The following is a 17234-nucleotide window of genomic DNA, read 5'->3' on the forward strand; positions in this document are numbered from 1 at the left end:
ATCATGCTCTTTGACACAGCAGATAAGGAGGAAGATGTCCACCCACAGATATCTCACACCATTAGCGATCTAGTTAACATCTGTAAATGTTTTAGGGAAAGAAATTACACTTTGAGACATTTCTTTTTTAATTACAGGCTCCAGATGAGATTTGTTAGAGCAGGGAAATGTATCCCATAGCGACTGATGTCAATAGCAAGCAGTCCCTAAAGCCAGCCAGGATTGGGAAAGCCATGCTGTTTGCTGCTCTTGGCACTGCTCCCTGCTTTCACAATGTCAAACTTAGAACCGCCTTTATATGCACTTTCCATTTTTTTTTTCCACAGTAGCTGTTGCCAGCAAGCTGTAAACTACCGTATATCACTCAGATTTAAGAACCTAAACTTTAAAACAAATTAAACTCTTGTTGACATTGTAATAAAAATCAGAATCGAACTGAACAGCTCAGTAAAACTGCACTTCAATTATTTTATGGATTTAAGATTGTTTTCTAGGATTCCCAGACTCCCAATACAGCAAAGTTATTTCCTCTTGGCAGATGTCTGAAAAAAAAATTCATTGAATGGATAAAATTATGTGGCAGACACTAAAGGGAGGAAACGGTGTCTCCCCAGCACCTGTAAATATTTGCTCTGTGTCTTGACCAGAAGAGCCTTTCGTCCGTACTTTGAAAAAAAAAAGAAAAGAAAAGAAAAAAGAAAGTCAAGGTATTTATTTTGTGAGTTTTTAAGAAAATAGAATTTTTGTCTGTCAAAACCCAGTTCCTAACTCTTATGTGTTTGTGTGGTTTTGAACGAAAACAGCAAATACGGGTCTGACCCACCCTTGGGAACCCCGTCCAAGTGCAGGTAAATGCATGCAGCACATGGGTGCTCCCAGCGCTGGCCTCTGCTAATCTTTCATCTCCCTGCTTAGCAGTTAACGTTGGGTATTCTTTTTATAATTATTTTTTTCTTTTCCCCCCGTTCTGTAAAATGGAAACAGAGGTTTCCATCTGATTAATTGCCAGGTTTCCATTCTTCATACTGTTTCCTCTCAAAACAGTTTGGAATGAAAGTATTTCAGAAATGTGTGTAGACGGAAGCTACTGGAGATAATAATTTGTTTCATGTTGATGTGTTTTACAAAAGGTGTGGTGCCCGAGGAAGGCTGCTGTGTGGAGCAAATAGCAATCTGCCAGCGCAGCCTTCCACCCAAACCTTTGTTGCACTTCACTTTTTTTTCCTTCATTGCATCCATGAGATGTCCTTTATGTCCCTAAGGCCCCAGCCTGAAAAGCCCCACGTTCCCAGGATCTTCAGCGAGCGCTGACCCTTGCTGGGCTGCTCCTGTCACAAGGGTGCTGCTGAAGCAATCTTCAGCCAGATGTTGCACATCCGCATGCCCACAGCTGGGTCCCGGGGTCTGTGTGTTCTGGCTGAGCTGCCCGGGGAGCGGGAGCCGCCTGTACCCCCGAGCAGCGTGTCACTGCGTGGGTTTCCCAAAGCCGCTCTGTTCCGGGATCCATGCGTTCACCTCCTGATCTCAGCTGGCTGACTTGACCTAACCGAATCTCATGTAAGCAGCCAGTTCTCTTCACTGTAGCATTAATAAATTTTTTAAAGCCACTTCTGAGTTACTGTTAAAGTTCTTCCACTCATTTTGTTGCCTGGAGCACCTCTCCAAGCGCAGGCCAAATTCCTGCTGGAGTTTGGCTGTGCTGCCAGCTCGCAGCCTGGGCTGTGCAAGCTCCCTGTCATTCCTCAGCCATGGAGAAGCGAGGGCTTTGGAGTCCAAGTACTCAAAAGAGGCAGAAAAGAAGTCTGTCGCACATTGCGAGTGGTTGTTTGGAAAGTGTAATGCAAACATTTTGAATGAAATTTCAGGTCCTTAAGTGTGCTTGAGAGACGAGTGTTGTATGCCTGTGCTTCTCAAGTGCCGTTTTCCTAGCTCCCCAGTGCTGGCCGCAGGTTTGCTGAGCTTCGTTCTTGGGGCAGAATAAATTTCCTCTCTAGTGGAGAGCACTGGGCTTCAGCACAGTTCTTGCATCAAGCGCTGAGCTGCACAGGGGAAGGTTTCGTCTTCCTTGGGAGTCCGGCTGTGATTCTTACTGAATTTTTACAGCCGTATCTGGTGTTTTTTCTGTTGACATTGCTCTGTCGGTCCAACATAAGGAGCCATTCTGCAGCTTAACACAGCATGTGGGAGAGGAGGAAAGACGAAAAGACATTTTGCCATGTTTTCAGCTTTGTCGCACTGGGACCATGTACAAATATGAGTATTCTTGCAGCTGCTCTCATTTGAGGCGCTTGCTATAGACGGTTTTAGTATCCGAGGAGCCCTGGAGTCCCAGCAACCGTCTGGACGTGGTGGTTTTCACAGCTATGTCTTCTGTGCTGGGGAGGAGAGCGCCTGATAACACCCACGGATGGCTTCCCACTGCAGCCCAGCTTGCATGGATACGGCTCCAGTGTGGCGCCCCAACATCAGCCTTTGGATCAAACCTTCCCAGCCAAACTGGATTGGAGTTTTGTCGTAAAAAGTTCTTTACCAAGCCGTGGTGCGAAACCAGTGGAAGAGCGTCATTAACCGCTGCCAGTGCTCTTCTCCAAGGAGCCACGGCAGGGAAGTCGCATGGTCCTTTTTGACCAGCAGCGCTCTTCAGCAGCAGATGCTGCTGTGGTTAAAACAAAATCCTGTGGCATCACGTCCAGCTCGCATTATGGTGGTGACCAAGTCATCATGCCACAAGCAAATCTATCACATGATAATTTGCCTGCATCATTTTTTTTGCAGGCTGTTTGCAGCCACCCATGCAGGGTCCCAGAACCAGCCCTGCTTCTGTGCCCAGTGCTGAAGGCTAGCGGCCGTGTTCCTGAGGGTTGGAACCTAAGGATTTCCGCCAGTTAGCACAAGCTTTCCCCGCCTGGCCCCTAGCAGGCTCATGGGTGGGTATCTTTCCCCTTATCAAACACATTAAAAATTGTTACAGCCCCACCCAGCCTTTCTCTTCCCTCGAGCAGCGTGTGTCCGCTCACTGAGTCATCCATGGCCGTCATTTTATCTGTCTGAGCAAAAACCCTGGGAATGAGGGGCTGGCAGCCAAAGCTCAGCCTTCACCAGAGCCGTGGTGGGAGCATGGCCCAGCAGTGGCTGCCCCCCAAAGCAGCACAGGCGCATCATGTATGGCACACGCAGCAGTGTCCGGGTGCTGTCGCTGCCTCGGTGCCCTCTTCGCTGGGTGATGGGGGTAATGGCACTGATCTTTGCTGGTTAGCACGTGCTTTGAGGTTTGCTGGTGGAAATGGCTGTAAAGGAGAGAGGTGTTGATGATGATGATGATGATAACAGGGTGAATGGGGTCCATTTAGAAAAAAACCAAAAAAACCCTCCTTGCTCAGGAAAAGATCAGATTGACCCTATTTTAGCCTGTCTCCAGAACACTTCTGGTGTTGAGGCCCAATGTTACCAAAACCCGTCAGACTTGGAGGCTGGTTGAGTGGAGAAAGAGCCAAGTTTCTTGGTTGTTCTCAACCACAGAAAGAAAAGGGCACTCACCAAATACCCCGGTGTGACCCAAGGTGCTTCTTTCTTCTTTCTTCCATTCATTGTTTCTTTGCTTTATTTGGTATGCTGAGGTGCACATGAGGTGGTTTCTTACGAACAGCAGTGCAAGGTGGCTCATTTTGGAGGATTCCAGATAATCACTAGGGGCCACACTGCTGTTACATAAAGTCAATTAAAGAGCATACGTGCACATCCCATTGATTTGATTTAGAACTAACAAAAGCTTCAGTAGTATGCAATTACAAGAAGCTTAATGACCCCTTTATATTGAATGCAACTTCTGTGGCAGCTAATATGCTTTGATGAATTGCTCATTATGTGCAATGTTGGAAACGCTTCTGAAAAGATTAATAATTGTATAATCGATAGAGAAATTCAGTCGTATTTGGCTTTTTTAAAATGCTGAAATCAGTAAGTCGTAGAGATTATGGATCCTCTCTTGTTCACTGTTTTCCTCCTGTACTGACAGGATTATTATTTTTTTTCTAAAGCTAATCTGTCACTTTTCCACCACACGGAGAAACTCCTCCTGGTGTTACGGGGGAAGGTACACACAACTACTCTTTGAGCCCCTGTCTGTGCAGGGTGATTCTGTACACTAGTAGATTATGGACAACCTGCTGGTTTTAAATTGCTGGCTTTCAGTCTAGCAGTAGTTTAAGTTTCATCACGTGGCTTGAGAGAACTTGCAAAATAAAGATATAGATTTTTCATCATTTGCCTGATAATTTAATATTAGCTGAACTATTTGTGTTATGCCTCTCTCATCTGATAACTAAAATAATGACTTTTTAATTTCTTCCTATTGCCATGTGAGGTCCCAAAGGCTGGTGCCAACTGCTGGCAGAAATGCCCAGTGCTGGGCTGGATGCACACGCATGGGTTGCCCCTTCAGCAGGGCAGGAGGTCCCCAGGTGGCAGCCTGCATGGGTGGGCTCTGAGCATCGCAGCGTGGGCCAACCCACTCCCCTTCTCCCACTCACAGCCTGTAAGCTTTGGGAGCTGCCAGCCCTTGGGGCTGTCAAGGGGGCTTCAGCCTTGCTCTTCTAGCAGTGGGATGCTTTGGGAGCCTCGTGTCTCGGGGGTTGCCTGCGCCCCAGCTGACTGCTGGTGGTGAGGTGCAGCAAACCTCTCAGAACTATCTGAGTAAAAAGGAAAAAAAGGAAGTTTCGTTCCTGTTACATTCAGAGTTTAATAAACACTGCCAGAGTTGTCTGGAGGCTAAAAACCAGGTAAATCAGAATTGCTTAAAATTTATTTCGAATTTGAATCCGCTGTCGTCATACTTCAGGGCGTGATTCGTGAGTTTTGAATGCCGGGGTCTGACAGCACTATTTTACTTCTGGGTGCTAAACTGGAAAGTAAAACCGATCCCCAGGATCAGTCTGCATTACTGTATTTCTTAGGGCAGGGGCAGGTTTTGGTTGTCTTTAGCAGAGCGGTGCAGGCTCTTCCTTATTCCTTCCTGAGTGGTGCCCAGAAAGCGTCCACCGGCCTTGGGTTTTGGCTGCCTTAGGTAGCGTTTGCGCAGTCCTCCTGTCGTGTGGAAATTCTGTGTAAAACATAAAACATGTCTGTTTTGTTTCCCTTACAGATGCTCTTAGGAACGTAAACACATAATTTTGGTTAAAGTGTGGTTTATTTGTCTGTTGCCCAGCCCTGCCCTCACACGCGCGTGTCAAACATGGCTCACATCACACCGCAGCAGATCCCAGAGCCTCCGCGCTGCCGGGACCCCAGCTGCTCCAGGCAAGCTTGGCCGGTCTGAGGGTCACTGAAAATTCCTGTTGACTCTCTGATTCTTTGGTATAAAAGCTAAGCCAGGCTGAGTGCAGCCATCCTCAGGCCGAGAGGAAAAACAAACCAGAGTTTAGACCCCAGTATGCTGGGAATCACTGCGGCTCTGCTGATTCCTGAGCTAATTCCCAGCAGCCGGGGAATTCACCCCTAAGTGTTTGCAGAGCAAGAGATGCAGGGCGTTTCCAGTGTTGCACATGGGAGGGATGACAAAAAAAATCCAGACCCGGGAGTTTTGGTGCGATAGGATGGGACTCATTTAGTCTGGGCACCTAGTCAAAAGCCCCAGTTAAATTATTGCCACACGTTGCTGTCATCGCACCGCAGCGAGGAACCTTTCCCATTAGCCCTCCGCAGCGCAGCCGCCGTGGGGGATCCCACATTATTTGGAGCTGTTGGGCTAAATAAAGTGGAAGGTAGAGCAGGTAGAAAGTGCCACCAGGGTAATGGCTGTCACGCACAACAACGCCATCCATCGTGCCAAGGCGACGTCTGTATGGGAGGATCGTGTTTTATTAAAGCCTGCTACTTGTTGTCACTCGCTCACTCCACTGTCCTGTTCGCTGTCTCCAAAAATAGCATGCCCTGTGGTGGTGGCTTATTATGGTTAAACAGATAAAAATAAGTTTAAGGTTTAAATGCATCCAGGACACCTGAGGTAATACAAGATCTGACTTCTTTATGGAACGTGTGAAGTTATACTTTCCATTGCTTCACAAGACTTGTTTTGTTTGGTTTTTAATTCAGTAAGCTTCAATGTGATCTATAGTTTCGCATTACAGGCTGGCACCTCAGGAATTTGTACCACTATTTTCTGATTTTTTCTTATTATTCACAGGACAGTACTTACTAGCTTTGAAAAAAGAACTTCTCTGAGACAGCCCTATCTATTTTCAGTGATTTGTTTGTTACAGCTTTCATATGTCAGAGAGGAGTGCTGCTTATTAGTAGTGAGGAAGTAGGTACCCTGATAAAAACTGCAAGATTTTACTCATGTGATGGAGGTCATACCAGGAGCTGCATTTCTTTACTCGCTGTGTATGTGTCTATATTTAGTGTTTTCTCTCTTTAAATAAAATCTGTACGTGGAGATAAGGGAAAGCATTTTTTCCTCCTGTATTTCTGCTTCTTCTGCATTTATTTGTGACTTTGAATTCCTCTTCAGTGATGCTAATGTGTGGCATTTCATCTGAAATGAAGGGCATGCGAGAGCACAGGAGCCCGATGGAGCAAGATGTGGCATCACCAGTGGAAAAATCCAAGGGCAGTAATTACAGACAGCAAAGTGAACGTCATGCTACGAAGCACTCTACAAGGTAGCGTGGTGTCAGCGTCAGACTTGTGAACTCACTCCAGAGTTATGTTTCCCTGCCCTGTTCATGTGCTGAGTAGTGACGGTGTGGTCAGAACTACCCAGCGGAGAGGGAGACACAGTCCCCACTCCGTACCATTTGTAAGCAGTGAGCTGTGCCTGACCCGGGAAACAGCGCGCTGAGGGGTACCTCCACGCTCTGGAATGAGGGATGTGGAGAGATCCCTCCCCTGGATATCACTGTGGTTGCACCAACATAAGGCTTGACCTGAGCTCGTGGATTCTGCTGGAAGGCAAAAATGATGAGCCAAACTGAGGCAGGTTTGCTTTCAGGACTGCTGCTCTTTTCTGGAGATTGCTCGACTTTGATACCTATGCAGTCTGACTGCTGTCAAACACAGTCCAAACGTGGTGTCCAAACATGGCACCACATTGCTTGGGCAGCTACACCCACCTGAAAGGTGAAGCATTATTGTCAGGACACAGCAGGATCCAGGCATAGTTTCACACAGGCTTTTCACCCATGTAGCTTGAAAGATGCAGTTGGTATTACTTGTATTTTCCATGACATGTGCACCAGTCAGAGCAGGTTGCTTTTGTTCCTTTCCATCGAGAGAGCATCTGAGCCTCCTGCTTTGGTTCTGCTCTGTGGTAGAGACGATGGTCCCCAGTGCCTGCAGGTGGACATGATGTAACAAGCAAAAGTTGGTTACTTGGCTGTGGAAAAAACCTTGATGTGACCCTGAAGCCCTAGATGCCTGGGAACATGCTGTGTGGCTCTTCCTGTTGGTAAGGAAACCAAAAAGCATCCTGAAGGGACCAAACTAGTGCCAACACTGTGTACACAGGAACAGGGGCAGGTACATGTCCAGTGAGTCACAAGGTGCCAGCTCTGTGGAAAACCTCTCAGTGCCCTTTTGCTTCAACTCTATCACACCCCTCACCTGTGTATTAAAAACTAAAAACAAAACCCCAAAAAAAGTAGAGTGGAGAGCCACAAAGCTCGCTTGTGAGAGAGAAGCACACAGTTGGAAGGGGGTGCAAGTAAAAGCAGCTCATGGCTCCGCTGCTCGGCGTCCTCGTACAAGCCTTTCTCCGCTGCTGCCGAAGCGGGCTGAAGTCAGTGGAAGGACGGTTGTCGCCGTGCGCAGCCTGTGGTGCCATGTGTGAAGAGGCACTGGCTTAACCCGGAGCCGTGGTGGCACTGCTGACAAAGTGAACGGAGACGGGATACATTTTCAAAGCGCCATCCCTCCCTCCCAAAACCGTAGACTCGGCTTTTGGTAACGGTGGGTTTGACTGTGGCTCTCAGCTCACCTTCCATCTTTCAGACTGCTGGGAACATTTGCCTTCAGGAGCGTGAAGCCTCCCAGACTCTGGTATCTGTAGCCCCTGAGGCTCCCCTGGCAGGCAGCGCGCTGACCATGCCACCTCCCCGCGCCGCTGACCTTGGGACCTCGTTGAGCTGCGCGGGGCCGGTGTCTGGGCTGGAAGGCAGGACTTGGTCTCAGAAGGGCAGGTGTTTCGTTAACAGAAGGCCACAGTGTTATCCGTATTAGTAGTCAGATACAAGGAGAGCAGAAATCTGCAGAAATGTGAAGTTTTGCCAGTTGATGGAATCCACGTACAGCCACCAAATGTTAAAAATATTCCATTTCCTATGAAGTTCACGTCTATATATGGAACCCACATTTGTTCAGATAGATCTGGTTGTCCTGTTCTGTGCAGGAACCCAAACTGTTGCATCGGTAAGACACTGATTTTGCTAATTAGCAAAGCAAAAATTTCCATTGCAAGGGCATTTTAAAGCAAAATTAAATACAAGAAGAAAAAAACTCCTTATTAAACTAAAATGTGGTGTAACAGCTCACCACATCCTGCTGCCGTGGCATCTGCTGTTTAGCAAAGGAAAGGTTCCTCTTTCAGATGCCTTGACAGGTAGAGAGGTCACGTGTTACCTGCATTTCTCAGCACTATTAGTTTTTTGACTTTCTGTCAGTGGAAAAGCTGAACATGACAATGGAAAGTATCAGTTTGGGGAAGGCATTGTGGGGAACTGTAGGTGTTAGCTATGAAAGCGACAGTGCCACCCTCCCCAAAGCCAGCAGAAAAACAATGAAAAAAATCTGATGACAAAGGTGCTGTAAACCATTGTGCTCAGCTGTTTAATCTGATAGGGATCAACCTGTTGCTCTAAGGGAAGAGCTGTGCTAATCTAGGCACTGAAAATTAAACAACTTGCGTGATGTTCCAGATCTGCTGCTAAGCTGTATGTAGGACCTCGGGCAAGCCAGGTAGTTTCTTGGGTCTTTTCTGTCCTGTCTATAAAATTGGACTTTTTGAGTACTCAGGTTATGTTGTTTTAAAAATGCATGTAAAGCCTTTGCAACCTTTCTGTGAAAAATGTTGTGCTCCATCAAAACACAGCTACTCCTGGAATGGTGCTACAGACATGAAAGGACACATATCCAGGCAGCAGCGGAATCAAAGACCAGCATTTGCTTCAGGAATGAAGCTCAAACCCCAGCCAAAATACTGAATACTGCTGTTCTGTGGCGCTCAGACAATCCCCTTGTAGTAACCGGTTTGTAAGCCAAAACTTGAGCATTCAAGACAGCAACCACCTGACTTTTCTCAAGTATATAATAAATATTTTGTTACAAAGGTGAGAACTAGGAGGAAAATACCTGTTACTTTCTCTGCAAGCAGTGTATCCCACCTCTCTGAGGAGTTCTGCTGTGATCCTACAGGACCTGGTGGAGCCCTGAGAATAACAAGGGGAAGGAGTGTGATGGACAGCAAGGGAGATGGTGAACAGGGAACAGTCAGGTTGTTCACATGATGCATGAATGAAATTATCAGGAAACAAATTTAAAACACAAAAAATAAGAAGTACTTTTCTGCCATAACGTCCTTAAACTGTTGTACCTGTTGCTGCAGGAAATCGTGAAGGCCAAAGCAGGTTCAGAAGGTTCTTAGAAGACTTCATGGGACAAAATACATCAAAGTTCACTAGAAACAAGGATGCATACCTCCTCTTGCTCACGAAGCCCTCTGGCAAACTAATGATATCCTAGAGAAAGCATCCCCGGAGGTGTGCCTGGTTCCTACGCTCCTTCCAAAGAAATGGCCACTGGCTGTTGTGGCAGATGCGACACTGGCATGGATGGACATACGGGATGCTTCAGCAGGGCCGTACTTCAGTCACATAATTTTTGATTGATGGGAAGGACAATCTTAGTTCAATCTACAACAAGAAAATTTGATGTTTTCTTGCCAAAAGAAAAAAACCACCACAGTTGTGGGTCGAACAAAACATTCCAAAACATTACATTTGTTCCAAACTAAAACATTGCCTAACATGCAACAAAAATGTTAATGTTTTTTAGTATTAAAAGAACCAAATTTTCCAGAAATTTGCAATAAGAAATGTTGATGCTAAAGACATTTGTAACTATTTGAGAAACGTGATCTGTATTTTCATGTCACTTTGACTGGACCAAAACTACATTCTCCCCCCGCCCCCCAACAAGCTTTCCCTCAACATCCGTCTCTCAGACCTGGAGGGCGAGAGGAGAGTCTTCATGGGAGCGCTGGATGGTGCGGCTGGAGGTAGCGGGGAGCATCCTTCCAGCCAAAGCCAGTAAGCGTCACCCAGTGCAGCCCTCAGGTGCGTGCAGCCTGGATTCCCCTGTTCCCACCTGCCGGAGGGTTTTCCTCCCTGCCAGGGTGCCAGGGCAGGCAGCGCAGGAAAGCCCGTGCCCAGCACTTCCCCTTTCAGCTTGGTCTTCAGTGCTGTCTGCTGGCGGCCGACCTCTACAAGACCGACCACTTTGCTGGATCATGTATTGCCCCACCTGGGCCACCTGTGTGCAACTCTGTCCTTCTCTGTAGGTTTTCCCACTGCGTTATTGGGAATTTTTTTTATTATTTTTGATGCTGCAGTGGGTGAAGGGGAACAAGCGACAGTGAAACAAAACAAAACCTGTGCCGAAGCCACTCCATCCTTGGGCCACCGTGGGGGAGAGGGATGCTGAACGTCCTCCTGGTGGTTTTGGCCCTGTTTGATTGTGAGATCCAGGGGCAATGGATGTGCATTGGTTGAGGTTCAGTTGTCTCCCAAATCCACACTGACATTGCCCTGGTGACTGCAGTTGAACATCTGTCAGATGCTGGTACACGAGGACACCAGCCTTGACTGCCACTCATCCAAGCAGCAGAAGCCCGCTTCTGTTAAGAAATTAACCTGTAATAAAAATGAGCAATAAAGCTGAAAGTCTACTCTGTATCCTGTTGGAGATGGTAACAAAAGGCTAAGTAATTTCATCTGGGGACAGGTTGGCTTGGCTGCTGAGAGCTGGAGAGGGTTTGGCCAAAGGACTGTGGTGGTCCCATGGGCTAAGCCAAGGCAGGTGGTCTCCCAGCTGAAAGAAGTCACTCTGTCTCATGGGTAGACCACATGTCCTGCAGCACTCGAGTGATGGAGGATTCAGCTGAGGGTACCCAGTGTGGCTGGAAAGGGAAGCTCTGAGCGCCTAATCCAATTTTGGAGATGGACCTTTGGCTCTTAGAACCTCATGTCATCAAATACTTTTTTTAAAAATAGCTTCTGAAATACTTTTACTAAACGCTTTAATAGGGGAAAGCATGGGCTGTTGGGCTGGGGGATGTTACTTCTTAAAGTTTTGCTGAATGAATCGAGTAAGAGTAGCTCAGCACGTGCTATAGCATCCGTCTGAGATTCAAGATACCTGACTGAGATGGGGAGCTCCTTGGTGTTTCCACCTCCCTGTCCTTGTCTGTGAAATACTGGTGATACTTAGGTTCACATTTTACAGAAGGGCTGTGAATATTTATTATTTAATGTTTCTAAGCACAAACTAGCTGTACAAAGACCAAAGATAGCCTTGAGTAGTATCTCTAATTTTACTTGATATAACAGAATCTTTGAGGGAGGGTTAGTGAAACGAAGACACTGGCTGGCCCAGGTGGGGATTTGCTTTTGTTGTTGTGCTCACCACCAAGATACCACCGTGTGTTTTTGCTGCACACCCAGCGTTGCTTTGAGAAGCTTATCAAAGAAGCAATCTTTACGAATGCAGCATGGACAGATCATCCCAAGCAGAAGTGCTCTGCTTGCATTCTAGTCAGAGACTCAGTCCCGAAAGCTGCCAGAGCCTTGCAGCTTGTGAGTGGGGTGGCACTGTGGGCAGTGCTGGAGTTGCAGGACAGCCTGTGCCACACAGCAGGGCTTGCTGCTGCCATTTGTTTCTGCTGTTCAGTAATTTTGAAGATGAACTCCACAGCACTCTCAAGAGAAAGAACTGCTTTGTCTTCACATCTCATTTCCATACCGCCCTTAGCTTGCTGCCACAAATAGGTAGTTACAAGCACAACTGATATTTCCTTTCTGAAGTACGGTGTGCGTATCCATTGGCAGAAGTGGTTTTCAGTGGCCAGGACCTGTGACACAAATCCTGACTGATACATGTGCTGCAATTACTAAACAGGCAATAGGTCTGCAGAAAAAAAAAAAAAAAAAAAGAAAGAAAAGAGAAAAAAAAAGCCAACCAAAAAAACCCAAACCCTACTAATTGCTTCAGGAAGTTGGCTTTAGACAGGTTTGGTCTTTTCCAGTAAACAGGTTTTGTTATCTGAATGGTTGTGAACAGCAGCCCATGAGGAAGGGGAAACATGGGCTTTTCCGTGGTCCTTCCATGACGTGGGCATGTGTTTCCCACTCCCAGCAAAGTCGGGGAAACTCTGGAGTGGCGATAGCCCTAGTGATGGCATTTCGTCTATCTTCATGTAAATCAGGTGGTGGCAGTGGCTGTAGGGAGGCGGGTGGAAGTCGGAGGGATGCTGTGTAGGCCAGCGTGGATGGCCTTTGCCAGGCTCACTCATTTCCTGTCCATCTGCCAAAAATCACAAGCTGATAAACGGCCGTAATTGTAGTGTGGGAAACTGTATTGCTTGATCATCTGCAGGGGAGGGGGAGAAGAGTGAAAGACGGCTCGTGAATAAAGAAAACAGCACTTTTATCAGTGGAGATGCAGTCTGACCAGCCGATGCCGAGATAGTGGACCTTGTTTATTCTTTCCTCTTGACTCTTGCCAAGGGTTTGAACTGGCCTGTCGCTCCCACCTGCCCATCTGGGCAGGAGCGAAGGCTGCATGTCCGCCTGTGCCGGTCACCACGGGAGGAGGTGCCTGTTCACACGCACTATAAGCTCCAGGGAATGGGCAAGCACACAGCAGTTTCTTCTCTTCTTCTTTTTCTTTCTCCCTGCTGTCATCCCACAGTGGAAAAAACCAGCACGTGAAGCTGCATTCTGTGTAGGCATTGCACCTGCACGTACCCAGGTTCGGTGGCGGGCAGCTCTCTGCCATCAGTAATTGCCAGGGGTGACATACTTTTCAAACGGCTCTTTTTATGGAAGGGGTAGATTATTCTAAGATTTCCTGCGGTTCTTTTTGCTTTACATTTCCGAGATGGTTCAAGAGCAAATGAAATGTTTTATCTGTAATTCATTTGAAATGTTAAATATGTTTGATGCAATTGAGGATCCAGGATGCTGTTGTTCATGTGATGCCTGGTTTTACACAGTATTTAGCATGTCGATAACCTTGGTTAATCCTGCTGTTTTGCACTGTGATCAGCCTGTACAAGCTACCTTGTGATGTTACGCTTACTGTCCAGAGTTGTACTGACGCTGTCAAGGAGTGGATGCAAGTTTGGGGGGGCTGTGGACTGAAGAGACCCTCCTGCAGCAATGGGATGCTAATCAGTGCCTTTTCTCTTGTCTTCTTTCTTTGCAGTAAATGAAATTATAAGGAATGACCTTTCCAGTACCAATGTCCATTCATAGCTTTCAATACGGACCTAGTATGAACCCCCTCCTCACTTTTGACTTGGCTGGCGTGTCAGCCCAAGTAGAGAGATACCGAATAAACTGAAGACATTGCCTGGTACCACACTCTGATCTTCCACCTTACTGAATGTCAGGAACTGAAGATTTACCTCTTGCTTACAAAGAAGTAGCTCCTCAACTTCAGCTGATGAAACAGCTCCTTTAAAGAAAATCATCTCAACAGAAAGAGGAGAGAGGACGCTCCGAGACGGCGCATTTCATGGGACAAAACTAGGAAACTCAGCAAAATCTGAGTGCTTCTTCCCAGTGCTAATCTTTTTTTGGCATGGCACCGCTGGAATACAGCCCTGGAAGTGCCTTATTTTACCAGGTTGTGGCATCAGGGCATTTTTAATAAGCTTTGAATTTGCTACCATTAAAGTGTTGGTAGGTGCAGAAACTATAGAGCTTGCCTTCTGGAGAGTGATATTGGAAAAAAGCATAGGACTCTGCAGCAAAGTAGGGGTAGCCATCCCTACTCCAGCAGGGATGAATTCCAGAATTTCTTCAGCTTTTCCTCTGCTGTAATGTACAGCCTATTGCCTTATTCTCAGTGCATTTCAAAAGACTCCTGATTTGTCATCATCTCAGCTTTCTTTTGCATATTGTCTTTATTACGTGCTAATGAATCATAGGATTGTTAGTAGTAGCATGTTAAGATTTTGATTTTAATCCAGCTTCAGTCATAGCACAAGTGAGTTGAATAGCACAAAATAAAAAAGGTTGATGGACAAAAAATTGAAATCTATCTTTTACATGATAGATGAATGTGTATGCATGTACATACATACTAGTATATATGCATATATTTATATATGACAAATAATATAGATGATTGCCTAGTGAGGGCACTGAATTTAGCAATAATTTCAATTTCTGAGAATGCATTTCAGATCCACAACAAGTATTTCAGCTACTTCTTTTGAGGGTTTGTTGCACCTGAAGCAGGTATGCATTTTCTTTCCTCATGCAGTTAAGCAAGCACTTTAGATAGGCAAGAAGGATGCATACAAGATACATGTTATTTACCAAATGACAAAATATGAGTTATAGTAACTGTAAATACCATTATGGAAGAGTGTAAAATATTTGTTCAGTTATAATGTTATTATTCCGCAGAAGCCTTATAACTCTCTGCTACATGTATGAAGAAGAATATTACCAAAAAACCGCAAGGGTTTAATATGCAGCGCTGTATAGTGTGTTTTCAGATTAGCTAATGTTTCTGGAGCTACAGGTAGGCATGTAGTGTAGCCTTTAACATTGTATTTTTTACAATCAACCGCTTATTATATAACTAGCAACAACTTATTATTTCATATAACCAAAAAGATAAAAACAAAACTACAATAAAATAGCATGACTTAAATTAACAATGTTTAACATTAATATTGTGCCTTAGGAATCTGTGCCCCCTCCTGGAAATAGCGCTGAACTACTCCCGTGCTGGGGTGGCTCCACCTCATGCAGTGGCGAGGAACAGGTTTCACAAGGTGAAATCCTCCGAAGCGTTTTAAAACATTATTCTGTATAATTATGTCTTACTTTCTTTAGAAAAAAAAAAATGAAAGCCATATTTGTCACATTTGCACATTACTGTGAAGACATGAGAATATAATATGGCTATCTGTACATAATATGCTGTTATCGGTCCTTATAATGGTCTGTTATTCTTCAGCTGTTTAATCCCAGTTATTTACCCTGTATTTAGCGTTGTAGACATTGCATGAAATATTTCTTATAGACTGCCATATGAAAAGTTAAAAAGCTTGACAGATGTCAGCTTGACTTGTAGCTAGAAAATAGATCCAATAAAGCAAAATGTTTTGCTGGAAGCTAGTCTTAGAGTGGTTCATTTTATGTTACCTTGACAAATCTTCTTTTCTGATATAAAATAAGCATTTTTACTTTATATACATATATATATGAATATATATCTCCATCTCTTCTATTTGAAGCTGTTTGCATCCTGCTGCATCCTGCTAATGTAACCATCTTTGTATGGAAGTAAAGTCTCTTGTCAACAGACTATTCTTCATTTTCCCCCTGCATTTAAAGATGTTGCTGCCAAGGAGAGAAAATGATATATGATATAATTCTCAGATTTTATTATCTCAGTATTTCAGAAATGTCAACAGAGTGTGCATGGAGGAATCTCTGGTTATGCCAAAGCATTTTCTTATTCATATACATAAATACCTTGGGTGAGGCTTTTACGATACAGGACGATACACACACACACACAGAGGTGCACCCTCCACATGTTCCTATTTCAGCAGTAATTTTAGCAAGGTTTTCAACTGTATGAGTTGGATATGTTGCACCTCCTTTATCCTTATTTTTATTTTCCTTCTCTAAGCTATTTTGGAAAAAAACAACCAACCAACCAACCAAACCTGTTTACTTTTAAGCCTGGATAATGGAAGATTAAGCATCTCTTGTATATGTATTCATAAAATAAAAATGAAAGCAGAAATATTTCCTGTATGAGACTGCTATCTTGTTTTTGTACGTGTGTTATGGTTGTTGCTGTCAGTTTATGAAAATGGTTTTCATCAACCCTTTTGGGAAACAAAGCAAAACCAAAAAGCCACAATGCTCTGAACTTACAGCATAGTCCTTATAGGTCTGTGCAGAAAAGCTTTTGTCAGGGGTGATTCTGATGGTTAAAAAGAGCCTTCTGGATGGATTTTAGGCAGTGAAACAAACTACCTTATTAACCATGCAACAAAGTACTTGCATCTGTTTATATTGCTTGGACAAAAGCTTCTTTTGCTCTTCCTGGAACTATTTCTGAAACTAGTGGGTTCTAAGGGTAGGCTTTGCATCCGTGGCCTTCGGGGTCGGTACCAGAGCCATTTGTGTTGGGCTGGAGGCGAGCGGAGGGCTGCCCACAGGCTGCGGGAGGGGCTGGCTTCCCACAACTGCCTGGGGGCGATGGATCCCACCTGTACAATGGGTCCTACCCCCTGAATCCCCACCGCTGCTCTGCTGCGAAGGAGAAGGGTGACAGGAGGGTGCCAGCTCAGTCAGATCTGGGCTGAGCACAGGCCCAGGTCTCTAGTCACCCCATCAGGTGGGGCATTCGTTGGCACCAACATGTGACACACTTGATGGCACAGATCATACAGGAACACTGGGAAAACCTGAGCTGCTTCGAATTTTCTAGACCAAAGCCAGGTTGCGAAGTACCTAAGCCCAACAGCACACCTACCACAGCCCTCCAGGTTTAGGTAGGCATTGAAACACCTTTCAAAACTCCTCAAGAAGCGACACAAGTATGCATTTAAGCCTTTGTTGAATGAAGACCTTTCTCTGCCTTGGGTTTGTCTTCCTGCAAGTACAGGGTGACACAGCCTGCTCTGTCACACCTGGCTTCCCTGGGGCTGCTCCCAAATCCCACACGAGGTGCGGAGAGGCAGATGTTCGTTGAAGCCCAAGTACAGCACGGCTCCTGCGAGGTGACCGGTTAGCATGTTCTTCCTCCACTGCCCTGTCCAGAGGGTGGAAATAGTGATATTGACACCTCACATGACAGCGTGAGCCATGCTGTTGATGAGGTTCCTGGAAAAAGGAAAACACTAAAAACTCAGTCACAAGTTCCCTGCGCCTCCCGGAGACGGTGGCATCGCTTGGTACTGATGCAAAACGGCTGGTCACGAACTGAAT

General features: G+C 45.6%; 1 protein-coding gene across 2 annotated transcripts in view; it reads left to right on the plus strand.

Moving 5' to 3' along the window:
- The window catches only part of NFATC1 (nuclear factor of activated T cells 1), a 111637-nt gene extending 95594 nt beyond the window's left edge, over nucleotides 1–16043 (plus strand). For both annotated transcript variants that reach the window (XM_037381382.1, XM_037381383.1), the window contains exon 10: nucleotides 13474–16043. In XM_037381382.1, the coding sequence (XP_037237279.1) occupies nucleotides 13474–13523 (50 nt within the window). In that variant the 3' untranslated portion in view covers nucleotides 13524–16043. The remainder of the gene's footprint in view (nucleotides 1–13473) is intronic.
- The last annotated feature ends 1191 nt before the right edge of the window (nucleotides 16044–17234 follow it).

Source organism: Falco rusticolus, chromosome 3, assembly GCF_015220075.1.
Source record: "Falco rusticolus isolate bFalRus1 chromosome 3, bFalRus1.pri, whole genome shotgun sequence".
Taxonomy (NCBI): domain Eukaryota; kingdom Metazoa; phylum Chordata; class Aves; order Falconiformes; family Falconidae; genus Falco; species Falco rusticolus.